Source organism: Eschrichtius robustus, chromosome 10 (assembly GCF_028021215.1).
Source record: "Eschrichtius robustus isolate mEscRob2 chromosome 10, mEscRob2.pri, whole genome shotgun sequence".
Classification (NCBI taxonomy): domain Eukaryota; kingdom Metazoa; phylum Chordata; class Mammalia; order Artiodactyla; family Eschrichtiidae; genus Eschrichtius; species Eschrichtius robustus.
Window position 1 is genome coordinate 23,132,041 of NC_090833.1, and position 27,891 is coordinate 23,159,931.

The following is a 27,891-nucleotide window of genomic DNA, read 5'->3' on the forward strand; positions in this document are numbered from 1 at the left end:
TTGATCCAGACTTTCTGGGAAACAATTCAGAAACTTTCGTCAACAACCTTAGAGAAACCCTTTGCACGCAACCAACACTTCACTAACAGGAATCAATCAAAAGGAAAGAATCAATGATCTGAACAAATACCTATGTATCAATATATTTATCTCAATGTTATCTTAGTACCAAACCTGGAAACAACCCCAATACCCAATAAGGAGTGGTTGTTAGTTAATGAAGAAAATTATCGATTGTTGCGCATTCACGTGATAAAATAGCTATTAAAACTCATGAAATGAGAACATGTTCAAGAAGAAAAGCAAGCTTCCAACATCACATGTAGTAGGCTCCTGTGTTGTGTGTTTCAAAATCTCTCTCACACACCCATACTAAAAAAAATAATTAAAAGAATATAGAACCTAGAAAGAAATACACAAAACTGTTAAATGATTGTTTCTGGGTAGAAGGAATTCTTTATACTTTTCTTTTTTCAAATTTCCTTCTACGTGTATGTATTAATTTTAATGATTAATTTTGTAAGAAAGAGATGTAGGTTGGGAAATCATGAATGAGGGCTCTATAGACATGGATTGGCAGGAGTGAGGTCAGATAGCGGGAACAGCTGAAGGAAGAAGAAAGGAGGCTAGGGTGGAATCCTGGGCGCATCAGAGTCTAAGAGGCAGGCAGAGAAGGGAGACTGAGAATGAGCAGAAAGGTTCAGGGAGAACCAGGACAGGATGCTGTCATGGAAACCAAGTGGAATCAGTCGGGCTCCTGGCAGGAAACACACAAGGAGGGTAGCTGAAGCGTTTCATGAAGAGATTGTTTGCAAAGGTGTGGGCATGCTTGAGAACCAAGATGTGGTAGTAAAACACACCATGACTAGCAACAATGGAAAATCACAAGAGATGGACACGAATTGACAAGGATGGGGAGTTGTCGCCAGAAAGCAGGCAAACCTGCAGTGATGGGGAGAAATCACCCAGCGGGAGCAATGATGTGAGAGAGAGGAAAACAACCCCTACCATCTGTTGCCTGGGAGAAAGGTATCCAGGAAGTTAAACTTCTCTCTCATCCTACTTTCTTACCTCTAATTGGTCTTTCCATTGGCCAAATGGAAGCCAGAGGACCGAGGAAACCAGGTGGTGTAGTACATAGGTGTCAACCTAGGGGACACAAAGCAGAGCGGAGAAGGGGGGAGGGTAGTTCTGGAGGGGCAAACACAGACCATCAAGTATGCCAGGAAGGGCAGTTTAATAGAATGAAATGGTTAATAGAAACAGGGGATACAGAGAAGTCACAAGAGGTGAATATTGAAGAGTTCCCATTGGATTTTGCAATTAGGTGGCCACTGGAATGTTCCTTGGAATTGATGATAGAACTTTAATCATTGTAAGCTGAAGAATAAAAAGATGAAGAGCAGCTACTGGTAATCTGTCATGGAGGGTAATTTCCTAGAACAAAGGAGGCGAAATAGGACTTAGCTATTTTGTTGACATAAAATATTATATGCTTATATATGTATATATCTAGTTTTATAGTTAAATATATATAAATCCAATATAATATTCGAAATCCTCTTTGACCATTTTTTAAGTTGGTATATAAAATATTGAATTCATCTTACTGATAAATCATGCAGCAAATGTAGATAATTTAGCTTTTCAATAACTTTCCCTGATACATTTATATAGGCTGTGCCTTCATTAAGTTATCATTTTAGAAATAACAATCAGGCCAGTTTTCCTCCTTTTTTCTCTCCTTTCTCTTTAGGTGGTGGTGCATTAGTTCTTGGGCAAGAACAAGACAAAAAAGGAGAGGGATTCAACCCAGCTGAGTCTTTTGTGGGCTCCATAAGCCAGCTGAACCTCTGGGACTATGTCCTGTCTCCACAGCAGGTCAATTCCATTTTCAGTGTATGACAGTAATGAGATGCAAAGGTACAAAACTAGTACAAATGTGCACAGCCTAATGATGCCATATCTTATTGACACCTCTGAGTTTCCAGAACTTACCACCGATATCATTTGATGTTATGGTCGTAGACTAAGCCAGGCAGAGATTATCTACAGTAACTTTCAGTGAATCTCCTTTTCAGTCTCTTGGTGATGTTTTACAATTTTATTGGACATGATTGTTTCATAAAATCTTGTGGTTTCAGAGCTAGAAAGAATCATAGAGAAGACTACTTCCAATCCCTCTGACTAAAGAAGCAGAAATTTAGGGCTGGCGCAAGATTACACACAAAGAGTAACAGCTGGGCTAGTGGTTAAAGCCAGTCTGCAGTCCAATGGCCTGGGTTCAAATTCCAGTTTTACCACGAACTCACTCTGATGATTTTGAACGTGTTACCCCATCTCTCTAAGCTTTAGTTTTCTAATCTATGAAAGATAAACAAATAGAACTGCATAGTGGAGTTTGGCAGGATGGAACAAAATCCTGCATGTAAGATTGAGACGCTGTTTGGCACATAGTAAGAGCCTGATAAATGTTTGCTCTTATTATTATAGTGGCAGAACTTGCCTAAACCTCAGCTTTCTCAACTCCAGATGAGAGATAGAAGACAGGAGACTGGAAAGGGAGAACCCCTATAACACCTGAACACACTGCAAAGTTTTAGACAAGAAATTCTATAGGTAGAATTTCAGAATTCCAGTTACAAGGAAATATTTGGGAAAAGGAATGATGGGGTGGAGGAGAGAGAGGGAAGGAAGAGAATTTTCCTTTGCCCCTGAAATCACACTACATCCAAAAGTCTGCTTCCCACCACTGCCCTCCACACTTCTGTGAAGGTTTTCAGTAGGAGATACAATAACTCTGTCTTCGTGAAAAAAGTGAGGTTTATCTAAAGATGTGTTTTTAAACTTTCAGGTGAAATCGCTGGCTTCCTCATGCCCAGAGGAACTCAGTAAAGGAAATGTGCTAGCCTGGCCTGATTTCCTGTCAGGAATTGTGGGGAGAGTGAAGATCGATTCCAAGAGCTTATTCTGTTCTGGTTAGTTTCCTTCTTCCATAGACTCCGCTGTCTCTTGACTACTCTGGGATTTTCTAGCAAAAGGAGACATTTGATTCTCTACTGGTCAAATAGTATATGTCTGTCAGTTTATTGTTTACCTAGTAATTCATTTTACCCTACCTTCATCTGAAGGATCTATTATTTTAATAGTTAAATACATTCTGAGTAACAGGGTACAAAATAATTGTGCAGGAAACTTAAACAAAGGTAAAATAAGATAAGGAAAATAGAATGAGAGGAGGGATATAGTTAATTTTTTAAATGCCCCCCAAATTCCCATCCTCCTGTTTGAGATGGGGTACTCTCTCGGCTCTGTACTTCCTAGCTGTCATCTAGGGGCAGGTGGCACAGAGAGAAAAGAAATGGATGTTATGACCCACATACTGAATAGTCAAACTCTGAATGATCAAAAATGCCTCCTAAAATTCAGTGTATTTAAACAAGTTTCCGAAGGTATCCTAGAATTCATGGTTTTTGATAACTCATAAGAACATTTTATTAATTCTAAAATACTATTTTTTCCTTAAAGAATATTCAGCAGACTTCTGCTGGAACAGGGAAAGTTGTTTGTTGACTCCAATAGTTTTTTTTTTCCAGAAATTTTGCCTGCCAGTGATCTGGTTACATGTCATCTTGTTTTAATATCAACAGAGTGGCGCTCAAACGCTGGTACAACATATGATTTGAAACCCTTAACTTGGTGCTGCTGCCACTGTGTTACTGACAAGCTCTGAACCTGCATTCTCTGCCCTCAGATTGCCCACCTTTAGAAGGATCAGTACCTCATCTGCGAACTGCATCAGGAGACGTAAAGCCAGGCTCCAAAATCAGTCTGTTCTGTGAGCCAGGCTTCCAGATGGTCGGGAACCCCGTGCAGTACTGCCTGAATCAAGGACAGTGGACACAGCCACTGCCTCTCTGTGAACGTGAGCTGCCTTCGTTGAAGGCGTTTCAGTAGCTCTTGAAAAATGCTGGAACCCTAAGAACACTTTTCAGGAATGCTAGATAAAAGTGAAATACTGCATATGCATAGTAGCCAATATAGCAGATATTCACTGAATACTTCCCTTGTGTAATGAAGTGTGCTGGGCACCACGAGGGAGGTGGGAGGTGAGGATCCAGAGAGCCCACCACCTGTGAAGGCACCCAGGTGACCCAAGGAACTGGATGGAGGGAAAGACAGGTGTGAGGGCTGGAGCCCGAAGGGAGATGGGTCACTGCTGGGTGGGAAAGCAGGAATAGATCTCTTAAGTTGGATACACCCAGTCATTCATTTATTCAACAGTTTTGAAAGTACCTAGTGCGAGTGTGTGCTAGACACTGAGCTAAGTTCTGGAGATGCAGCAGTTGGGGAAGAAAGTCTCTCTTCTTTCAGAGTTTACATTGTAGTAGGAGAGGCAGAAAGTAACAAGTAAATATAATATTATTTATTTACAGTAAATAAGAACAGCAAGGGCCAGAAGTAAAGGCTCTGAAGAAAACCAAAGCAGGGTAGGGAGATAAAAGTGAGAGGGTGGGGTGGAAGCAGGACTGCTGTTGTAGATAGGGTGATCAGAGAAGTTCCTCCAGTGCATCTCTTTCCACCTGATATGTCATATATTTATCCGTTTCTTGTGTCTCTTCTCTGACTAGACAGTACACTTTATAAGGCAGGGATTTTTGTCTGTTTGGTTCATTACTGCAACCTCAGCATCAGGACAGTGTGTAGCAGGGAGCAGGCTCTCCATAAATATTTTTTTAAATGAATGAATTGCATGCCTACTGTGAGCCAGACGCTCTGGGCACAGGTATGGCTGTAGCCTGTCACCACTCCTAAGCATTCTCAGTCTAATGTTTGTGTGCAATGAAAAGTTCATGCTTAACTCAACTACAAGTTTAATATAAGTAAAATGGGACTTCCCTGGTGGCGCAGTGGTTGAGAATCCGCCTGCCAATGCAGGGGCCACGGGTTCGAGCCCTGGTCCGGGAAGATCCCACATGCCGCGGAGCAACTAAGCCCGTGCGCCACAACTACTGAGCCTGCGCTCTAGAGCCTGCGAGCCACAACTACTGAGCCCACATGCCACAACTACTGAGCCCGCGCGCCTAGAGCCCGTGCTCCACAACAAGAGAAGCCACTGCAACGAGAAACCCATGCACCCCAACGAAGAGTAGCCCCCGCTCACCACAACTAGAGAAAGCCCGCACGCAGTAATGAAGACCCAGTGCAGCCAAAAATCAAATAAATAAATAAATTTATAAAAAATAAATAAATAAAAGTAAAATGTTCATTGAGTACGTTGCTCCTAATGTAGTTGTCACATTACAGGCATTAGCTGTGGGGTGCCACCCCCTTTGGAGAATGGCTTTTATTCAGCCGAGGACTTCCATGCTGGCAGCACAGTGACCTACCAGTGCAACAATGGCTACTATTTGTTGGGTGATTCAAGGATGTTCTGTACGGATAATGGGAGCTGGAATGGCATTTCACCATCGTGTCTCGGTGAGATAAATCTTGGCGATTACTGTGTGCATTTAATTACTGCATGCATTTAATTACTGTGTGCATTTACTCTAACTCTGTGGGAGACAATTATCCCAAATTCCTGAGGCTTTTATGGCATGCCTTTGTTAATTTCATCTCATCCTAGTGCGCTCTGGGCAAGCCATAGTGACAAAGCAGCTATCCATAGACATGCCAAACATGTTTTAAATTTTTACCAGGCTCAATATTAAGAATATTTATTTCTGTTCTACTTATTCACCTATAAACTGGGGAAATAATAGCTTTTATTGTAGATCTGCAGTGTGATTATGACTATCATATCTAAATTTCATAAAAATATATATCAATATATAGTGTGATGCATTAAATGATATGTAATGATTTAAAAGTAAAAACAAATGTTTGCTACATAAGACAGATCCATCAACTTTACTATCTGTAAACTGTCTTCATTTTAGATGTTGATGAATGTGCAGTTGGGTCAGATTGCAGTGAGCACGCTTCCTGCCTGAATACAAATGGATCCTACATCTGCTCGTGTGTCCCACCCTACACAGGAGATGGTAAAAACTGTGCAGGTAACTAGGCTATGTGTAATTGGGAAGTCTATTTCAATTTTTTAGTTCAAGTATATATTGTAAATGTATGTTATTTAAAAGTAAGACGAATTTTTAACTTCAACGGGGAGATGGAAAAGAAAAACCACCTTTAAAAGGATACATAAGCAGAGAAAGACAAATATTATATGATATTACTTATATGTGGAACCAAAAAAAATGTTACAAATGAACTTATTTACAAAACAGAAATAGACTCACAGACATAGAAAACAAACTTATGGTTACCAAAGAGGAAAGCAGGGGGAGGGATAAATTGGGAGTTTGGGATTAACAGATACACACTGCTGTATATAAAATAGATAAGTAACAAGGACCTACTGTACAGCACAGGGAACTATATTCAATATCTTGTAATGACCTATAATGGAAAAGAATCTGAAAAAGAATGGATATATATATATATATATATATATATATATATATGTGAATGACTTTGCTGTACATGTAAAACTAACACAGCATTGTAAATCAACTATACTTCAATAAAAAAAATTTTTTCATGATACATAAGCAACAATTAAAGGTGCTTTAAACTAGCATTGTGCTTTTGCTAACTTCCCAATTTCTGAAAAACAAAACTGAGAGCCAGCTTTATCACCAGACTGTTTAAGAAGTATCTACATAATAGAAGAATAATAGAGTGGATTTAGAAATATAAGCAATGGCCTCTACTGCCTCAGTCAGAGCAAATAGGATGCTTTATCACCTCTTCACCTTCAGTATCTTTCCTCTGCCTCAGGCACACAAAATTATATCATTGGAAAAACACAGACAATCCTGCCTTACACATCTCTATGTTTTGTGATAACCCTTATATATCTTTCTACATTAGTTATGAGAAAGCAACTACCAGAAGACAATTAGACAGAAATTAAAGAGGAATTCTCAAAATCAATCTTATAATTGCTTTTACTTTTTGCAAGGGTTTCAGTTAAGGTCCTTGGCTTATAAGCCAAAAGGATCTTCAGAAAGATTAAATCAGTATATCTTCCCTTTTTGAGAATTTAAGTATTTATTCACTCCTCTTGTTCAGCTCTAGCCCTAAATCTCCCTTTAACTTTTTTCCTTCCCTAGAAGTAGTGACTGACCCCAGATCGACACATAGGAGGCTTAGGATCTGTAGGCTGTTTGGAAGGGGCGGCTGGGAAGTTCTCCTAAATGTGCTTTGGGACAGCCTTCACATCAGCTTGAGAGAAGGTCCATTGCTCTTAAAAAGTGGGTATGAGGTTGGGAGAAGGAGGACTTGCTGAAGCCCTTATGAGCCATGCCCAGGCACCACCACTACTTCCTCGATAAACAGCTTCCTTTTGGGACTGATAAATTTAGTTTCTTTTTCTTATACATTGCTGTTTCAAAATGCTGTTTTTAAAACGCCTATTAAATGTACGTTCTGGTCTAATCGGCTAGTGTGTCCCTGGACTTCATGCCTTTCCCTTCAAAAGCTTTTTTTTTCTCCTCAGGATTTAACTGGTACCTTAACTGTAGTGGAATTCTTTTGCTATGAGACCTTGCATGGTTGTGCGAAAGCCACCTATTGACCCACAAAAACTGTTTCTCTCTTTCAAGAACCTATAAAATGCAAGGCTCCAGGAAATCCAGAAAACGGCCACTCTTCCGGGGAGATTTATACTGTGGGTGCTGAAGTCACATTTTCATGTGATGAAGGGCACCAGCTGATGGGAGTAGCCAAAATAACGTGTTTGGAGTCTGGAGAATGGAGTCATCTAATACCATATTGTGAACGTATGTTGAGTAAATTCCCCCATGTTTATGGTGTTTGGCAATTCTAGAAAGTCAAGGTGGAGAAATGCCAAGTGTTACGTCGTCTCAGTATTCTTTGCATTTACAGCCCAGTATCGGGCTTTTCTTTAAATGTGACCAAAAACCTAGAGCTGCCCTTGAGCTTTTAGAGATGTTTACACATACTGGCTAAGAAAAGCAATGCCTTTTGCTTCTCCTCCCTTAAGCCGTTTCCTGTGGGGCACCAGCTAGCCCAGACAACGGTGGCATTGATGGCTCATCGTTTACCTATGGCAGTAAAGTAACATATAGGTGAGTGTCTAAGATTAACACTGCATTGTAGAGTTTGTTGATTACATGCTGGTAGTGATAGAATGCTGGAAGAAAAGACAAAGAGTAATCCCAGAGGATGTTTTCAAATTAATGTGGAATTAGTTGAATTACATGTTTGGGTTTGGATCCAGAGCTCCAGCTTATAGCCAAAAATATTCATTAGCTTGCAGGGCCTTCTTCCACGGCATCCTAGGGACTCATTCTAGACAGGACCACTCTCAAACCAAGAATTTTCTGTTTGCCAGAAACAGACTCACAGACGTAGAAAACAGACTTGTGGTTGCCAAGGGGAAGGCGGGTTGGGGAGGGAAGGATTGGGAGTTTGGGATAGTAGATGCAAACTATTATATAGAGAATGGGTAAACAACAAGGTCCTACTGTATAGCACAGAGATCTGTATTCAATATCCTATGATAAACCGTGATGGAAAAGAATATGAAAAAAGTATGTATATACATACGTGTAACCGAATCACTGTGCTGTACAGCAGAAATTGACACAACATTGTAAATCAACTCCAATAAAATAAATTCTAAAAAAAGAATTTTCTGTTTGCAGCTACTAATCCATGACACAAACTGGAGACAAGCCAAATCCTAAATCCGTCCTTCTGTTTAGCACTCAGCAGGATCCCTGTGAGCAAGATGCATAGTATTCAACCCTGAAAAAAATTTTTTCAAAGCATTATTTCAGTAGGAAAAGAAAGTGCTCTAACAATATGTGTAAATTCTTGATCTTTTTGGAAGTTTTGGCACAGATAAACTTATGCAAAATAAGACATTTCTGTTCTGTCATTTTCTTTTCTCTTCATTAGGTGTAACAAAGGATATACTCTGGAGGGTGAGAAAGAATCATCCTGCCTTGCTAGCAGTTCTTGGAGTCATTCTCCTCCCTTGTGTGAACTGGTCAAGTGTTCCAGCCCTGAAGACATAAATAATGGGAAATATATTTTGAGTGGGCTTACCTATCTTTCTACTGCATCGTATTCGTGTGAGAATGGATACAGGTACAGTCCTAGACACCAGCCAAGCTTCCTACAATACCCTGTTCCTCATTATTTACTCAGTGGGTTTCACTTGCATGTGACTGGCTGGCTTGAAATACAAGTTTTTAAATGTAAAAGATATTCTCAAATGTGTGTGCTTCTTGAGGCTCAGCCTATAGTAAATGCCCAGGGAAATATTCCATCTAATTTTGACTCTGGGACCTCTAATTCAATGTTATAAACATTCAGACATTAAACAGGAAAGCAAAAAATGTTTATGAAGCATAACACAACACCTAATAAAATGCTTTAGTGATGGATATTTTGGCAAACGAAATATTGCATAGGATGTCGTAAAAATCATGTCAAGATAAGGACCAGGGTCTTTAATACTGTTAAGAGGTTAATTTGATTAATGGGGTGTGTGTGTTCAAAAAGAAGGGACAATATCTCCGGTGGTCCTGTAGTTAAGACTTCACTTTCCAATGCCACGGGTGTGGGTTCAATCCCTGGTCAAGGAACTAAGGAATTTGTTAATATTGTAACAAATTCAATAAAGACTTTAAAAATGGTCCACATCAAAACAATCTTAAAAAAAAAAAAAAAAAGGGCTTCCCTGGTGGCGCAGTGATTAAGAATCTGCCTGCCAATGCAGGGGACACAGGTTCAAGCCCGGGTCCGGGAAGATCCCACATGCCACAGGGCAACTAAGCCTGTGTGCCACAACTACTGAGCCTGCGAGCCACAACTACGGAAGCCCACGCACCTAGAGCCCATGCTCTGCAACAAGAGAAGCCACCGCAATGAGAAGCCCACGCACTGCAACGTAGAGAAGCCCACGCACCGCAACGTAGAGTAGCCCCTGCTCACCGCAACTAGAGAAAGCCCACACACAGCAACAAAGACCCAACACAGCCAAAAATAAAATAAATCAAAACAAAACAAAACAAAAAGAAGGGACAATAAAGAGTCGGGCTGTGATCAAAAACTTGGCCAACAGGATCTGACATGAAACAGATCAAGTGAACAGAAAATGGAGTGAGTTGTACAATCAAAAGCTGGTTGGCAAGTGAAGGTGGATAAGCCATGCCGTAGGCCTGCGAGGTTTTTAAATTCAAAGGAAGACCAAAGGTCAGAGTGATGAGCAACACGGTTCAGATGCCCAGGCTAATGGCAAGGGCAGTGCCCTCTGACCTCAGTTACCCTGACTTCCTGGGTGTCTGTCTTCCTTATCACTTGATCCTAACCAGCATGTTACCCCTTCTCATCCAAGTAATCTGCTAATCACAGCACCACCAATGAGCACATTGAACCATTTTATTTTGCACCCAAGTTATGTTGTTTTAGCCTACTCATAGTTTTAAATGAATCTATAGCCAGCTGAGATTTCCCTTTAAAAAAAAAAAAAGTGATTGATTGACTGATTGATTGCCACGTGGGATCTTAGTTCCCTGACCAGGGATTGAACCTGTGCCTCCTGCAGTGGAAGCGCAGTGTCTTAACCACTGGACTGCCAGGGAAGTCCCAGATTTCCCTTGTTTTTATATAAGGCAATAAAATGGGAAGAAACTTTATTTTTATGTATTAAAATTCCTCAAGTGTCCCCTATTCTCTCCTAAGTCCTTCCTAGTTCACCTCCAAAGCAATAAGTAAATAGCCAACAAAAGAGGTGGCACCATTCTTTCCTGTAGCTTGCAGGGCCCTTTGGTCGTCGAATGCTCGGCCTCAGGCAGCTGGGACAGAGCGCCACCTACCTGCCATCTCGTCTTCTGTGGAGAGCCACCGGCCATCAAAGATGCTGTCACCACCGGGAGTAACTTCACTTTTGGGAACACTGTCACTTACACTTGCAAAGAAGGGTGAGTAAACCCAATGAAGGAAAGGAATTTGGGGAGAGGATGGGCCCAAACACAGATGGGCTCCATTGAATACGAAATTAAATTTCCTGGCAGCCAAAGCCAAAGAGAGCTTTATGTTCTTTTCTTACAACAGAAAGGGAGCATATTCCCCTGTGGAAACAATGTTTTCCTGGAATTAGAGTAATTTATCAAATTAGGCCTTGAATAATGGACATTGGGCAATGCAGTGGAAAATATCTCTATACTTTAATTAAAGATGCAAAAAGCATATTTAAATAGGTATTTGTGTATTTATCCTCTGCCAAACCAAATGCAAGACGTAGGTCACAACATAAAAATGCCACATCTGCATGAAAAAAAATATTTAAAAGTTCAGATTTAAAAATTTTTAATGATCTCATTTAATTCAGAGGTAAAGTGTAAAAAAACAGGAACAGATTACAAGGTGCTTTCATACTCATTATCTCATTTTATCCTCACAAAAACCGTGTAAGACACAGAGAAAGGAGAGGCTCCCTCTGGGATGGTGGTCTGCTTAGGGTCTCAGGCAGGCAGTAAAGAATTGAGGGGTGATTAAATCCCAGATCATCTGACTGGCATTTCATTGCTCATTTTTTTCCGTGCTTCCTCAGTAAATGTTTTCACCAGTAATAGTTTATAACTTTCACACTCCAGATTTACCACAGATGCTTTTCATACAGTTGGAACGAGTGGCAGCAGAGGGGCTGCCATTTTCTGGATTTGTGTCTCAGCTCTATCATTCACTCACTGTGCAGCCCAGGCAAAATGGTTTAACCTCTCTCTGCTTCTATGAGTTCATTAAAGGTTGATACTCCTTATGGATATTGTGAGGAGTAAAATGATATACTGCATGGACTAGCCAGAAAATAATAACACAAGAAGCTGTGCCGCTATTATGATGTTAGGACAGAAGAGAGGACACAGTTTCATGAAGGTAACGTGAAAGTTGAAGTTGTTTTCACCTAGGTAGAAGACCGTTCCACTAATACAGGCCACCAGCAGGTGGCAACAATATTTTCTTGCAAAAAGCTCTTGAGAGTCAAATACTCACGTAAATAACTGACAGAAATCCCGGCTCTTATAACACCTTCTTAAGTGAGAAAAGAAATCTTGAATATTAAAATGTCAGTGTAAGAATTAGCTTTTTAAAATTTATTTTGTTGAAGTATAGTTGCTTTACAATGTTGTATCAATTTGTAGGAAGTAGCTTTTGATGGCCCCATCTCTCCCCTGTGGATGGATTCATTTAAAAATTGCTTCGTAACGAACTACATAGTACTATTTAAGATTAGTCATTTAAATGTTTGTGAAACCTTATCGATATAAATGTTCCGAATAATAACTAGATATTGACAACTTCTGGGTTTTTTTCTGATTAAGAAGTAATGTATTATCACCATATAAAACTAGAAAATAAAAATATATTTTTTAAAATTGCCCAAAGATAAATGATACTTTACTATATCTCCTACTAGAATTTTGTCTTTGCACGTACTTTTAAAGATCATGCTCTTATAAAAATTCCCATTTTTCTTTTTTTCTCTATAAATCATTCACTTATATCATAAGAAGAGTTCTATATCTGCCTAATGTTAAGTCTGCATATTATACAAAAAGGGTTTGTTAAAAGAAGCAATCAAGACAATAATGAAAATCACAACAAACCCCTGCATTCATAGGGGGTTTTACATTCTTCAAAGGACATTCCTGTGAATTATCTCATGTGCTCCCTTCAACAAAGAGGGGGATTTTGAAGAAGATATATTATTCCCACTTTATAGTTAAAACATAAAGGTGTTGGGCCACGTTATCGTACAGATCCCTTCTGCTCTAAGCAAATAGACACCCTGTGGGAGCTTTCTTCTCATTGAAAAGATGGAAACCAAATCTGTCACCTCAGTCATATAGCTGTTAAAGGGTATGAGGCCATTTTTTATAAAAGTGCTTTATATGTGCATGAAGGTACTACATAAATATGGCTTTATTAATATTTTCTGTGCCATTATTGTTATGTAAAGTGATGACGTTTTAATAATATAGGGGAAACTATCTTAAGTAGTTAATCAAATTAATAGAAAGTACACATGGTCACAAATCACTACCACTCATGTTTTTTTCCTGAAAGAAAAATATCAATAGCTATTAGGAGATAGTTTCATTTTTCTGAAAGTAAAAATTTTGGTGAGAGGAAGAACACTTTGCCCCTTTACATACACTTACTCTTAGAGTGTTATGAGGGTGGCCAGACTGCAGAGCTCTGTCTTATTCCTTTTTTCTGGACAAATGCCTAATGAAACATTTAAATATGCAAAAGAGCACAAAACCAAATTAATCTCTATTTAAAATTACCTGTGTATCCACCGCTGAGATAAAAGTACATGTTAAATTTTTGCCATAGTTACTGTAGATCTCTCTTTATAAAAGAAATACAGTATTACAAAAATAACTAGAAGCCATTCTCATCACTTACTCTTCTCAAAGTAAATGTGCATTTTTTTCTGTGTTACATATGTATGTCCTCATCAACAAATATTCTGTTGATTTAAATGTTTTAATTTTCGTGTACGTTGTTTCATACTCTGAGTATCCTTTTGAAGCTTGATTTTCATTTAACGTCATGTTTTTTGCCGTTGTTGATAAATGTAAATCAACAGAATTCATTTTAACTGCTGTATAGTGCTTCCTTGTCCGAATGAGCAATCTCTAAGTTACCCATTTCCCTGCTGGTAGAGGGTTAGTTGATTTCCACTTTATCTGATGATACAGCAGTGCTGAAGTAAACATCGTTGCACATCTCCCTGTCCATAGAAGGAAGAATACCTCTGGCCTAGACACCAGAAGTGAGAATTGTTGGGTCATGAGGCATGCATATTTTTAACTTTATATTAGATAGTCCTTAATATTTATCAGTCGTTTCCTTTAGAGTTTGTTTTTTGTATGTGTCAAATTTACGAAGTTTTTCCTACTCTGAGATCATACTCAGTTTCTTTGCCTTTCTGCTGAACAACTCAGAGATCTTAGAAAATATTTGTTTTTGTCACCCCTCTGATCTTAAATGTCTTATCACTATCTACATTTTACTTCCCTCTTATTTTACAGCTTTCCAAATTAGTCATTTTTTTTAATATACTCAATGCTTATTTAGATTTACTAACATTTTTATGAATCTTTCATAAAAAGCATTCATTTTTATGAATTGCTTTTTCCATCCCACTCCTTCCTTTGGGTTTAATGCTTCTACTTCCTGAAGTACATCCTTTATATCTTTCTTTTGGCAAGAGTCAGTATGTTACACAATCTTTGTCTGAAAATAATAGTATTTTACCCTGGCTCTTGAATTATAGTTTAGCTGGGTATACAAGTCTACATTAATAGTTTGCTTCCATAAACATTTTTGAAAGATCTTTCCATTGCCCTATGACTTCTAGTGTTTCTACTGAGGATTCCGTCAGTCTAGTTTAGTATCCCTCAACCAGGGGCAATATTGCCCTCCAGGAATATTTGACAATGTCTGGAGACGTTTTTGGTTGTCCCCGTTGAGGGAAAGGTGCTATAGGAACTAGTGAATAGAGTCTGGGGATGCTGCTAAAACATCCTACAATGCATAGGACAGACCCCCACAACAAAGAATTGTCTGGTCCAAAATGTCAGTAGTGCTGAGGCTGAGAAACTGGTTGAATTGTTGTTCCTTTATAAGTAATGTGTTTTCCCTTTATTTATTTTTTTAATTTGTCTTCGTTGTTTTGGTGTTTCTCTATGGTATGACTAAAGTTGTACTAATTGCCATTCATCTTGTTCAGGGCTCATTGTACTTCTTACATCTGAGAATTTGTATCTTTCACCAATTTTAGAATAAGCTATTTTCACTTTAAATATTCTTTCTTCTTAACTTTCACTTTTCTCTATTTCTGTAAGTTTTATTAGATAAATATTGGAGCTTTTATTTCTACTTTACATGTTTATTAACCTGTCACATTTTCCATCTCTTTAAAAACTTGGGTTGCATTTGGATAATCTCCTCACATATATCTTCCAGTTCACTAATTTTCCTTTCTACTATCTATAATCTGCTTTTGAAATGTGTCCCCTTTTTATGAATTTTTATTTTCTATATTTTTATTTTTAGAATTTCTCTTTATTTTTCAACTACTTCTTTTTACATAGTCTCTTCCTTTTAAATAGGATTTTAAGGGGTTTTGTCCTTAATTATTTGAACATATTGATTTCATATTTTTTTTTAGATTTTAGACCACTTTTTCTATTATCTCAATTTATTGGTGCCCTCATCTTGCTGTTTGTTCTGTCTACTGACCCATTCATGATGGAAAGCGTGCATGTGTGTTTTGTAATTTCAGATTCTGTCCTTATAGTGTTTGGGGCTTGTTTGATCTGTGACAGTCCTTTAATGGTCTGAGTATAAGGATTATTTTTTCTTCTAGGTGCCTCAGGAGTATCACCATCCAAAAACCTAATTTTACATTTATTTATCAGTTCAAAGGCTTTCCATACAAAATGAGCAGTATAAACCCTACCCTCAAGTCCACATGACGTGCAGTCCTGGGTTCTGCTACCTTAGGCGGGACTTTGTTTTTCCAGCCAGATTCCCAGCAAATACAGAGATCTCACTTGTCATCTCACTAGGCCTCTAGGTGGAATTTTTCTGGTGAATATCCTTTCAGTGTATGTCCTTCTAGGACATAGATTCTTGCCAGAGACTCAGCTATTAGATTCTTGCCAGAGACTCAGCTATTACTCTCTATTTCCCCTTTCCTGTCCAATCCAAGGGTGACCATAGCATTCATTCACAGGCTTACTTTTCTGTTTTTAATTTCCTCTTCATTTCTGGGACATAGAGATTTCCTTTCTGGTCGGCTAAGCTATGCATTTAAAATAATTTCTGTTGTATTTCATCAAGTGTTATATAGGGAGGGTGTTCAGACAATATTATAGCCAGAACTAGAAGTCAGTGCTTGTCCTCTCTCTCTTCACTCCTTTTCTATCTCTCCCCACCAAGGGATTGATTAGCATAGGTCAACATGCATTATGTCTGTTCTATTGCAGGATGGAATCACTGTGTTCATGTCATGGCTTTTGTGTAATGGCTTTGGCATCCTGCTGTCTCCTTCCACTTCCTAAGATGCTGTTGGCCTGATAAGAATGTTAGGGCCCGTTTCCCTCCCTAGCCCTCTCAATTCCCTCTTCTCCCTTGGGGCTGCCTAACACAGACCACTGACCTACACACCGTTTAAGCTACCCACTCCTGTTTATTGGGTGCACATACACACATTCTTGTTTTGGTCTCAATATTTTTGTCTTCTCTTATTGGTGTTGTGCTTTGCATGGGCCTTTCCTTGGGTTAAGAAAAGAAGACACTCTCTCAAGATTAGGACAGAAGAGCAGAGACTTTAGGAGACTGGAGTAGTAAGATGAATGCCAGAGAAGAAAAGGAATAAGTCTGATTTCTGTCTCCTGCCCTGAAATTGGCCTTCCAAATTCACCTTTTATCAAAACATTACACTGGTGGTTTTCAGCTTTTTGCCTCAATTAATAAAATGGTCACTTGTTTCCCATTTTCCTTTTCATCCTCATGTATACTCTCTTGGTGAGAAACTCAGTAGGAAGGAAGGGTCATTGACATCCTAACATCCTGATAGAATGTTTCCCTTTTGAGTCTTCTCAAATATAGACTTTTAAATGCAATTACTGAATATACTACGATAACATTTTTGTAATCTTTTTCAATTGAAAACAGAACTAATTACTGATACAGATTTATACTTTCTATTGCTCTTATTAAATTGCAGCCCTTTAAATATCTAGTATGCTGCTCTTTTAAGACTCTTTTAAGGTTCTTTTTCTCAGAAGAGAAGAGCTAATAACCCACTGGGGAGCCTTCTCACAAAGCTTCCCAGGCCTATGCCCGTTAGTAGGCATTCACTCCATGAATCAAATCACTGAAAATTGCATCTGGAGATTACTCTGCCCATTTTCAAAGGATTTTTTGTTATCATTCCAGAAGTATGATAATGTATTACAGCCAGTGTATCCTAAAATGTGTCATTCTATGACATCACTGTAATATCGATGGGACAATTTTCCTTGGAATTATGGAGGAAAACAACTTGTTTTATAATACGTATGGCCTGATTTTTAATAACAGACTGCAAGGGTGTCCCCGGTGTCTCTTGAATGAGAATACAAAAGGTCACACAGAGTAAAATTAAATATTTCAATGTTTTAGATTTGTACCAATTCCAGTTTTTCCTGTTTTAGTAGCCAACATGTATAGGATGTATCTTATCATCTGTACAAAACTTTATCATTTTTAAGTGATTCTTTTACATAAGCAGGTGAAATATGTCTTCCAGAAATCTTAACACTCATTTTGATTTCTAACATAATGAAATGGTGTGGCAGTTTGATCAGAGACCAGTTATAGTTCTATCTAGGCAATAACTACAAATTAATTCCTCTGTTTTTTTGGCATTCAGAGAATATATCCTTCTTTAGCGTCTTAAAAGACTAACTGATATATATGTTTCAGAAGACAGTTATTTTTGATAAGCTTCTGTCCCCATCTTCACTGAATATGCTATCTAGTCTAAAGCACTGGCTTTATTTATTTATTTTTGAAGCCATTCAGTGTAAATTCCTCTGCTCCTCTGAAATGCCAGCCATTCAAGTATTGATAGCTTGGCCCCAGGGTTCTACAAATGGATCATTAGAACTAATTGAGAGGTTTCAGTAAGGGATCCCGGCCCCTTCATAACATTTCCATGACTGAAAAATGATCCTACACTCTGGTTAAGATGCCAAGCTTGCAGCTTTGGAAGTGAAGGTGTAGGGAGACAGACGTTTCAGCCAGCTCAACCTCAAATCTGCCTTTCTCTTTCTCATCAATGGGCATGATTCCAAGTCTGTTCACTCTCAGAGTCACTCTCCTCTGAGCCTATTCCAATAGGTCTATAGCCCTTTTTGAATTGTGATACCCAGAGCTGAATGTGCAAATTAGAATGTAACTGCAAGAGAGATAAAAACACCAAGTCTAGGGACTGACACGTGGTACTTAAAACATAACAATTTATTTCATTTCTCTTCTTGTCTTTCTGGATAAATGAGTTTCTAAAGATGCAGTAACCCTTTTAAGGATGTCACCATTGACTCATTCAACTCATTCGAGGAAACTAAAGTCTTTCACATTGGCTGCCACTAAGCCAGGTTTCCCTTTGTGCAGTTTTTCTTTATTATCTATATACAGGACCTCCCATTTTATCTTTGTTAAATATTACCTAGTAAGATTAGAAACACTGAACTGCCCTGTTAAAACCCTTATCCTTCACCCTACAGTTATGTGTTGCTTACAAACTGATAGGCTAAGGACAGAGTTTTGTGGCATTCAGAAGATACGAAACACCCAACTAGCTTACTTCTATTAACCAATACTCTTTGAGTCATCCAGTTAATAAACCACTTAACTATCTTTCTGTTCTAGCAGCGTTTCTTCTGCTAAAATCTTATGAGAATCCTTGTCAAAGGAACTGTCAAAAACCATTTCCAGTTCATCTGTGCCTGCTACATCTTCACCCATTAACCATCACAACAGTCAAAAACACACAAGATCCTAGTGACCACTGCTTCCTTTTCCAGATGTTCATAGGCCATTCCTAACTATTTGTAAGTCCCCAGAAGTCCCCAGCTATATCACACTCCCATTTCTTTGCTCCTGTTACTTGTCTTCCTTTCCTGCTTCTTTCACGACTCCCCTCAAAAGCTATTTCATCTGGGACACAAAGTACATGCACTGACATTGCCTTGTACACTAAGGAAGGGATTCTAGCACATAGCATGGCCGAATTGCCTAATGAAGAACTAAATGTTGACTGAGAATCATAAAGAAAAGTCAAGTTCTTAAGTCAGAGAAAGGGATGGTGTCAGTTCTAGGAAAGTATGGATAGTATTGAAAATGCATTCTTTAAATTCATTTATTCAAAATACATATATTTAGTGGTAATCTTCCGTTATATTACAGAGGAGCTTTTTGCTGTGATTTTCCATTAGGGAAGAGTCATTGGTGGAGATTTTCCAGCAGATCAGGGGTCAGAGGCCTAACAAAGTGCTGCCAGATTACAAAACTCTGTTCTTGTGTCCTCAAGAGGCTTTGAGGAATAAGGAAGATTCTGGAGGCAGAGGCTTCTGCCTCACAGCAGCCAGTCCCATTACCTAAAGGAAGCACTCTATAGATGGCACAATGGATCCTAATAAATCAGGGATGTCTCAGGTGATGTCTATAAACTTCAGCCAATGAAATACGGTAGCAACATCAAAGGACCCCATGAAAATATTGATGCATGGTTCAAAGTGTGCAAAGGATGTAAATTGTGCTATAAAAATATAAAACATCAAGAGCCTCTATAGGAAGCATCCTAAATGCCCATCGACAGACGAATGGATAAAGAAGATGTGGTACATATATACAATGGAATATTACTCAGCCATAAAAAGGAACGAAACTGAGTTATTTGCAGTGAGGTGGATGGACCTAGAACCTGTCATACAAAGTGAAGTAAGTCAGAAAGGGAAAAACAAATATCGTATATTAACGCATATATGTGCAATCTAGAAAAATGGTACAGATGAACCGGTTTGCAAGGCAGAAATAGAGACACAGATGTAGAGAACAAACGTATGGACACCAAGGGGGGGGAAAGCTGGCGGGGGTGGGTGGGGATGAATTGGGGATTGGGATTGACATATATACACTAATATGTATAAAATAGATAACTCATAAAAACCTGCTGTATAAAAAAAAGTAGATTAAACCAAGGATGTGAAAACTCTGTACACTGAAACTACAAAACATTGATAAAATAAATTGAAGAAGACCCAAAAAAAAGAGCCTCTGTAAATGGAACACATTCTACACAGGAATAGCAGAGTCTAGGCACTCAGACCTAGGGCAATGTATTTTTAATAATAAAATTATGCTTGTAACATACTGTCTTTGTATATCTTCCTGGATCCTTTAAGACAGAAGCCATCCGAAAATTTATTCAGCTCAGATTCTTATACAAAGAACTGAGCTTTTCCACAACAAAGAACTGCAGCAGACCCTAACTGGAGACTGTGCTCAGCTATTGGGGAAGGCTATGAGTATTCGCTTTGAGACCACTTCTATCCATAGCACAATATATGACTGTAGGTAGGGTAGGAACACACATCTCTGATGATGCTATATCATTTTTTCCTTGATCTTTCTGTTTCCTATGGATTTCCTAAATCTTGCCAGAGCGGGTGAAGGAATTCCAATCTCTCTATAAGAGCCGATTCCTTATAAAACGAAAAGGGACCTCAGGAGAAATATTTGCTAGCTAATGACTTAAGAAGCTTTGCTGAAGGGCAGGTCAGATAAGTTGTACTAATGACACTGCCATACAGTTTCCACAGGACACCCACCGATTGCGATCTAACCGACCTCCTTTTAAAAAGAGAGAGGACATTGCAGCACTATTTACAATAGCCAGGACATGGAAGCAACCTAAGTGTCCATCGACAGATGAATGGATAAAGAAGATGTGGCACATATATACAATGGAATATTACTCAGCCATAAAAAGAAATAAAATTGAGTTATTTGTAGTGAGGCGGATGGACCTAGAGTCTGTCTAACAGAGTGAAGTAAGTCAGAAAAAGAAAAACAAATACTGTATGCTAACACATATATATGGAATCTAAAAAAAAAAAAAAAAGGTTCTGATGAACCTAGGGGCAGGACAGAAATAAAGATACAGACGTAGAGAATGGACTTGAGGACACAGGGAGGGAGAAGGGTAAGCTGGGGCGAAGTGAGAGTAGCATTGACATGTATGCACTACCAAATGTAAAATAGATAGCTAGTGGGAAGCAGTTGCATGGCACAGGGAGATCAGCTCGGTGCTCTGTGACCACCTAGATGGGTGGGATAGGGAGGGTGGGAGGGAGACGCAAGAGGGAGGGGATATGGGGATATATGTATAGGTATAGCTGATTCACTTTGTTGTACAGCAGAAACTAACACAACATTGTAAAGCAATTATACTCCAATAAAGATGTTAAAAATAAATAAATACATACATACATACATACAAAGGGAGAGTCATCTCCTTAAAAAAAAAAAAAAAGGAAGAGAGATAGAGCAACATCATGGGAAAGATAGAAGGGTTGGAATCCAGTAAACCAAATTCAGATCCTAACTCTGCTGCTTGCATCCATGTGACTCTCAGCAGATTTCCTAGCCTGTCTGAACGACCATTCACTCATCTGCAAAATGAAGAAATTAATATTTCTAAATAGGGTTCAATTGGTGCCAAATTATTTTAGTCCCCTTATGCTTCATTATTATCAAGACGGACTGATCGGATGTTAGACAGTCCTTTCAAACTCCCTGTCCTCTTTCTCTTCAGTACGAAAGTGAGAATGAAAATCAGAATGACTCAAATGTGATTATTCTAATACTGCGTATCCTAATATTTTGTTCTGCTTCATTGAGAGAGCACTTGAGCATAATTTAAGATTTTTGTAAGTCATCAATCTATCATCATATATGGGGAAATACCTGTGCATAAAGACAGCAAAATTTATTCGTGCTGGTTGAATAGCAGAGCCATATGCAGACACAGCTTTTAATGCTAACCACATGGTTAAGAGTTTAGGAAACAATGGAGACTGAAATTATAATCCCTCCTTTAAAGTTCATTGATTATAAGCAAGTGGATAACTAGGAGTTATATGCAGGCTACCTGTGGTTCATCAGAGCTTTTGTTTCAAAGACTGGCGATCAAATTAAGCAACGGAAATCATCTGTAGGTAGATGAAGTTTCAACTTTGAATTGAGTCAGACAGGACCATAGCTTAGTCCTCATTTTTATTTTTAAAGAAATGTGTAACGATTTTTAGAGTTTCTTCTTTTTTTTTAACATCTTTATTGGAGTATAATTGCTTTACAATGGTGTGTTAGTTTCTGCTGTATAACAAAGTGAATCAGCTATACATATACATATATCCCCATATCCCCTCCCTCTTGCGTCTCCCTCCCACCCTCCCTATCCCACCCCTCTAGGCGGTCACAAAGCACCGAGCTGATCTCCCTGTGCCATGCGGCTGTTTCCCACTAGCTATCTATTTTACATTTGGTAGTACAAATAGCAAAATCCACTTCCCTTTCTGAACAAGCCCTAATATTAATAACAAGATGTATATCTTAAATGAAGGTCATTTGATCAATAAGCTCAAATTCAAATCATAAATATTGTTTTAAAGGATAAAGGGTAAAAGTAAAGTCATTGGTGGAAAGATTTAAAAAATAAAAGCAGAATAAGAAGATGCAAACACCTTTTCTCAAATAATGTGCTTAGTTACTGTTCCTTTCTCCCTCATCTCATAGCTACACCCTTGCCGGTCCTGACACCATTGAGTGCCTGGCCAATGGCAAGTGGAGCAGAAGTGACCAGCAGTGTCTGGCTGTCTCCTGTGATGAGCCCCCCGGTGTGGAACATGCCTCTCCAGAGACTGCCCATCGGTTATTTGGAGACATTGCATTCTACTATTGTTCAGACGGTTACAGCCTGGCAGACAACTCCCAGCTCCTCTGCAATGCCCAGGGCAAGTGGGTTCCCCCCGAAGGTCAGGCCATGCCCCGTTGTATAGCTCATTTTTGTGAAAAACCCCCTGCTGTTTCCTACAGCATCTTGGAATCTGTGAGCAAAGCAAAATTTGCCGCAGGCTCAGTTGTGAGCTTCAAATGCATGGAGGGTTTCGTGCTGAACACCTCAGCAAAGATTGAATGTCTGAGAGGTGGACAGTGGAGTCCTTCCCCCATGTCCATCCAGTGCATCCCCGTGCGCTGCGGAGAGCCACCCCGCATCATGAACGGCTATGCGATTGGATCAAACTACAGTTTTGGAGCCGTGGTGGCTTATAGCTGCAGCAGGGGCTTCTACATCAAAGGGGAGAAGAAGAGCGCCTGCGAAGCCACGGGACAGTGGAGTAGCCCCATACCCACGTGCCACCCTGTATCTTGCAATGAACCACCAAAGGTTGAGAATGGCTTTCTGGAGGTAAGAGACTGATTCACAAGTGTCCATGGCTTTCATCGTTTACAGGGCCAGCCCACTGTGGCTTATTCAGAAGCAGGGACATGAACAGACTAATAGGTGAATAACAGAAGCCGCTAAATCTATTGGTGGTAAATATTGGAGAGAATTTGATAGAGGTCATGAATCCTTTTAATCTATAGCTTTCTACCTTCTACTAGCATATAAGCACTTGAAACACTTTATAGCAATATCTTAGCCCAGCTATGAAGCTAGAATAAAATAGTTTTAAGAGATACTATTTTGATTTACAAAAAGTTATTCCAAGATGGATGTATTGTTTATAGAAATCAAGGTCTAAATGGAACCTAGAGAAATCTGTTATCATTTCTTATTTTTAGACAAAAGATGGGGGTAAACCATCCATTCACCATAAGGTGGTTTTTGCAGTTTTCTTTTAGGGAACCTAAAGGTAATTTCATCAGGACAAAGGGTTTTGTCAGATCCACACATATCCTCCTTTCTCGTTACTATGTGTCTTCTCATTAAATCTATCAAGAAAACAGGAATAACAATCTATTCCCCCAAATCAAGAGTCATTTTAAAGACAGTATTCTAATTAAACACTTTTTTAAAACCCACACATACATAGTGCCTTTTCTCCTTTATATTCTAAAACAACAGTGAATGCCTTTTATTTAAGACTTTTGCTCAGATGTATTAGCTTTCCATTGGAAGAAGGTGTCTAGTATATGTAAGGAGGCTTTCTTCATTTATTCATTTAACAAATATTTCTGAAGCTCCTACTAGGTGCCAGGTAAGCACTGGAGATCTAGTATTTAATAACACGGATTAGGTCTGTGATGGCATGGTGTTTACATGCATGTGGGGTACCCAAGAAATAGATAAGTAAACAAAACAAATAATCATGTCCAAATACCAAGAAGTTCACTGCACCACGGAAGCTAGACGTACCATTAACAAAAGAACCATTGCAATCTTTTTAAAGTTTTCAGAAGTAATTCATCTTTGTACTGCCTAAAAATGACCTCTTACTATGTTATTCACTTACATATTTGAATGTTGAGAGTATGAATATTAAATTTTTTGTTTAAAAGGTAAAATATTACTTTTTATTTTCCACCCTTATGGCAGCAATTTTTTGAAGTTATATTAAGAATGAACACAAAACTCTGCAAGTAGATCCATATCCATAAAAAAATTTGTTTTTCTTATTATCTAAGCGTAAACAAATGTATGTTTGTGTATGTTTCCTTTTCTGTGAGTAGAACAACAAACTATAGCACTGCTTTGGTCAGTGAGTTTTTTTAATTTACCAAGTAATTTATAATTTTTGGTATTGCTCCATCAACTCATCAATCGATTTAGAGACTATTGATCTTTACTTATTATGGGCTTACCACTGTGGCCAACATTTCTGCTGTAGGGATTACCTAATTTGACCTTCTGCCATCCTTTTTGTTTATTTAAATAAAAAAAAAATAGAGTGGACCTATTGGAAAAATACAAGTCCTCATTTGCTTATGTCTTAATTGATCCATTTTAACATAGGCATTTTAGTTTAGTTCTTCTTTACTGTGATTTGCTGTATTTTGTCAGTTATATTACGTGTTATACAAATTGTACTTCATTGCTTTCTCCCTGTTATCCAGCATACAACTGGCAGGACCTTTGAGAGTGAAGTGAGATACCGGTGTAACCCAGGCTATAAGTCGGTCGGAAGTCCTGTGTTTGTCTGCCAAGCCAATCGCCACTGGCACAGTGAATCCCCTCTGTCGTGCATCCCTCTCAACTGTGGAAAACCTCCCCCGATCCAGAATGGCTACAGGAAAGGAGAAAATTTTGAAGTAGGGTCCAAGGTTCAGTTTTTCTGCAATGAGGGTTACGAGCTTATTGGCGATCATTCTTGGACATGCCTGAAATCTGGCAAATGGAATAAGAAGCCAAACCAAAAGTGTGTGCCCGCCAAGTGCCCAGAGCCACCCCTCTTGGAGAACCAACTGGTTTTGAAGGAGTTGACCACCGAGGTGGGAGTGGTGACATTTTCCTGTAAAGAAGGGAACGCCCTCCAGGGCCCCTCTGTCCTGAAATGCTTGCCATCCCAGCAGTGGAATGATTCTTTTCCTGTGTGTAAGATGGTTCTTTGCCTCCCGCCTCCGCTGATCTCCTTTGGGGTCCCTGCTCCTTCTCCTGCTCTTCATTTTGGAAGTACTGTCAAGTATTCTTGTGTGGATGGGTTTTTCTTAAGAGGAGATCCTACCACCTTCTGCCAGGCTGATGGTACCTGGAGCTCTCCACTGCCAGAATGTGTGCCAGTAGAATGCCCCCAACCTGAGGAAATCCTCAATGGTATCATTGACGTGCAAGGTCTTGCCTATCTGAGCACAGCTCTCTATACCTGCAAGCCAGGCTTTGAGCTGGTGGGCAATTCTACCACTCTTTGTGGGGAAAATGGTCACTGGCTTGGAAGAAAACCAACCTGTAAACCCATTGAGTGCCCAAAGCCCAAGGAGATTTCGAATGGCAAATTCTCTTACACAAACCTACACTATGGGCAGACCATCACCTACTCTTGTGACCGGGGCTTCAGGCTCAAAGGTCCCAAAGCCTTGACTTGTTTAGAGACAGGTGATTGGGATGTGGATGTCCCATCTTGCAGTGCCATCCACTGTGATCCCCCACATCCCATTGAAAACGGTTTCGTAGAAGGTGCAGATTACAGCTATGGTGCCATGATCATCTACAGCTGCTTCCCTGGGTTTCAGGTAGCTGGTCACGCCATGCAGACCTGTGAAGAGTCGGGATGGTCAAGCTCCATCCCAACGTGTGTACTCATAGACTGCGGTCTCCCCCCTCACATTGATTTTGGAGACTGTACTAAGGTCAGAGATGGTCAGGAATATTTTAACCAAGAAGAAGACATGATGGAAGTTCCATATCTGACTCCTCACCCGCCTCATCATCTGGGAACAGTGGCTAAAACCTGGGGAAACACAAAGGGATCTCCTGCTACACATTCAGCAAAATTCCGATACAACACCCTGGTTTCATACACCTGTAATCCAGGATATGAACTCTTGGGGAACCCTGTGCTGATCTGCCAGGAGGATGGAACTTGGAATGGCAGTGCGCCATCATGCATTTCAGTTGAATGTGACCTGCCTGTTGCTCCTGAAAACGGCTTTTTGCATTTTACAGACACTACCATGGGCAGTGCCATACAGTATAGCTGCAAACCTGGGCACACTCTGGTGGGCTCCGACGTAAGACTTTGTCTACAGAATAGAGAATGGAGTGGTACTTCCCCACGCTGTGAGGCCATCTCATGCCCCAAACCAAATCTAGTTATGAATGGCTCCATCAAAGGAAGCAACTACACATTCCTGAGCATATTGTACTATGAGTGTAATCCTGGGTATGTGTTGAATGGCACTGACAGGAGAACGTGTCAAGAAAATAAAAATTGGGACAGGAATGAGCCAATCTGTATTCCTGTGGACTGTGGTTCACCTCCAGTCTCAGCAAATGGTCAGGTAAAGGGAGAGGGGTATACATTCCAAAAAGAGGTTGAGTACACTTGCGATGAAGGGTTCTTGCTGGAGGGGGCCAGCAGTCGTGTTTGTCTTGCTGATGGAAGTTGGAGTGGGACGACTCCCATCTGTGTGCCTGTCAGGTGTGCCCCCCCGCTACAGGTGGCAAATGGGGTGATGGATGGCCTGGACTATGGCTTCGGGAAGAAAGTGGTGTTCCATTGTCAAGACGGCTACGTGTTGCACGGTGCCCCCAAACTCATCTGTCAGTCAGATGGTAACTGGGATGCCCAGGTTCCTCTCTGTAAACCAGTCAACTGTGGCCCTCCTGAAGATCTTGCCCATGGCTTCCCTAATGGCTTTTCCTTTTATCATGGGGGGCATATACAGTATCAGTGCTTTCCTGGTTATAAGCTCCATGGAAGTCCTTCAAGGAAGTGTCTCTCCAATAGTTCCTGGAGTGGCAGCCCACCTTCCTGCCTGCCTTGCACGTGTTCCCCACCAGTCATTCAAAATGGAGCAGTCAACGGGACAGATTTTGCTTGCGGACAGGCAGCTCGGATTCAGTGCTTCAAAGGCTTCCAGCTCCTGGGACTTTCTGAAATCACCTGCGAAGCCAATGGCCAATGGAGCTCTGGCTTCCCACGCTGTGAACACACTTCTTGCGGTTCTCCCCCAATGATACCAAATGCATTCACCAGTGAGAGTGGCTCTTTGGAGGAAAATGTGATAACTTACAACTGCAGATCTGGGTATGTCATCCGAGGCAGTTCAGATCTGATTTGTACAGAGAAAGGGACGTGGAGCCAGCCTTATCCTGTCTGCGAGCCCCTGTCCTGTGGACCCCCACCACCTGTCTCCAGTGCAGTGGCAACTGGAGAGGTACACACCTATGGAAGTAAAGTGAAACTCAGGTAAGACCATGGCTCTAGAGTCTCCAAGGGGCACAGGCAGGAGGGTTGTAAAATGAAAAGTGATAGGTCAAAAATTTAGTAACTGGGAAGAAAACACCCTCTCTGGACTGCAGTCCAAAAACTGAAGCTTTTAACACTTGGCTTTATTCTATCCACAATTATGCAGAAATCCATTGACTTCGTCTAGAGTTTCTTGAACTGTTAGATATTTTCATAATAAAAATGAATTTAATAATGATATTTATTATCCAGAACAAAGGTAAATCATGTCAACAACATTTAAAGCAACTTTAGACTTGGCTAATCCTTAATGTGG

At 39.8% G+C, this 27,891-nt stretch overlaps 1 protein-coding gene across 1 annotated transcript in view; it reads left to right on the forward strand.

The window, feature by feature from the left end:
* Nucleotides 1-27,891, forward strand: part of SVEP1 (sushi, von Willebrand factor type A, EGF and pentraxin domain containing 1) — a 182,160-nt gene that overhangs the window by 123,714 nt on the left and 30,555 nt on the right. The window contains exons 28-38 of the mRNA XM_068553702.1: nucleotides 1,757-1,881; nucleotides 2,855-2,978; nucleotides 3,755-3,925; nucleotides 5,308-5,481; nucleotides 5,943-6,062; nucleotides 7,671-7,847; nucleotides 8,072-8,156; nucleotides 8,992-9,183; nucleotides 10,854-11,021; nucleotides 22,462-23,134; nucleotides 24,784-27,575. Coding sequence (XP_068409803.1) covers nucleotides 1,757-1,881; nucleotides 2,855-2,978; nucleotides 3,755-3,925; nucleotides 5,308-5,481; nucleotides 5,943-6,062; nucleotides 7,671-7,847; nucleotides 8,072-8,156; nucleotides 8,992-9,183; nucleotides 10,854-11,021; nucleotides 22,462-23,134; nucleotides 24,784-27,575 — 4,801 coding nt within the window. The remainder of the gene's footprint in view (nucleotides 1-1,756; nucleotides 1,882-2,854; nucleotides 2,979-3,754; nucleotides 3,926-5,307; nucleotides 5,482-5,942; nucleotides 6,063-7,670; nucleotides 7,848-8,071; nucleotides 8,157-8,991; nucleotides 9,184-10,853; nucleotides 11,022-22,461; nucleotides 23,135-24,783; nucleotides 27,576-27,891) is intronic.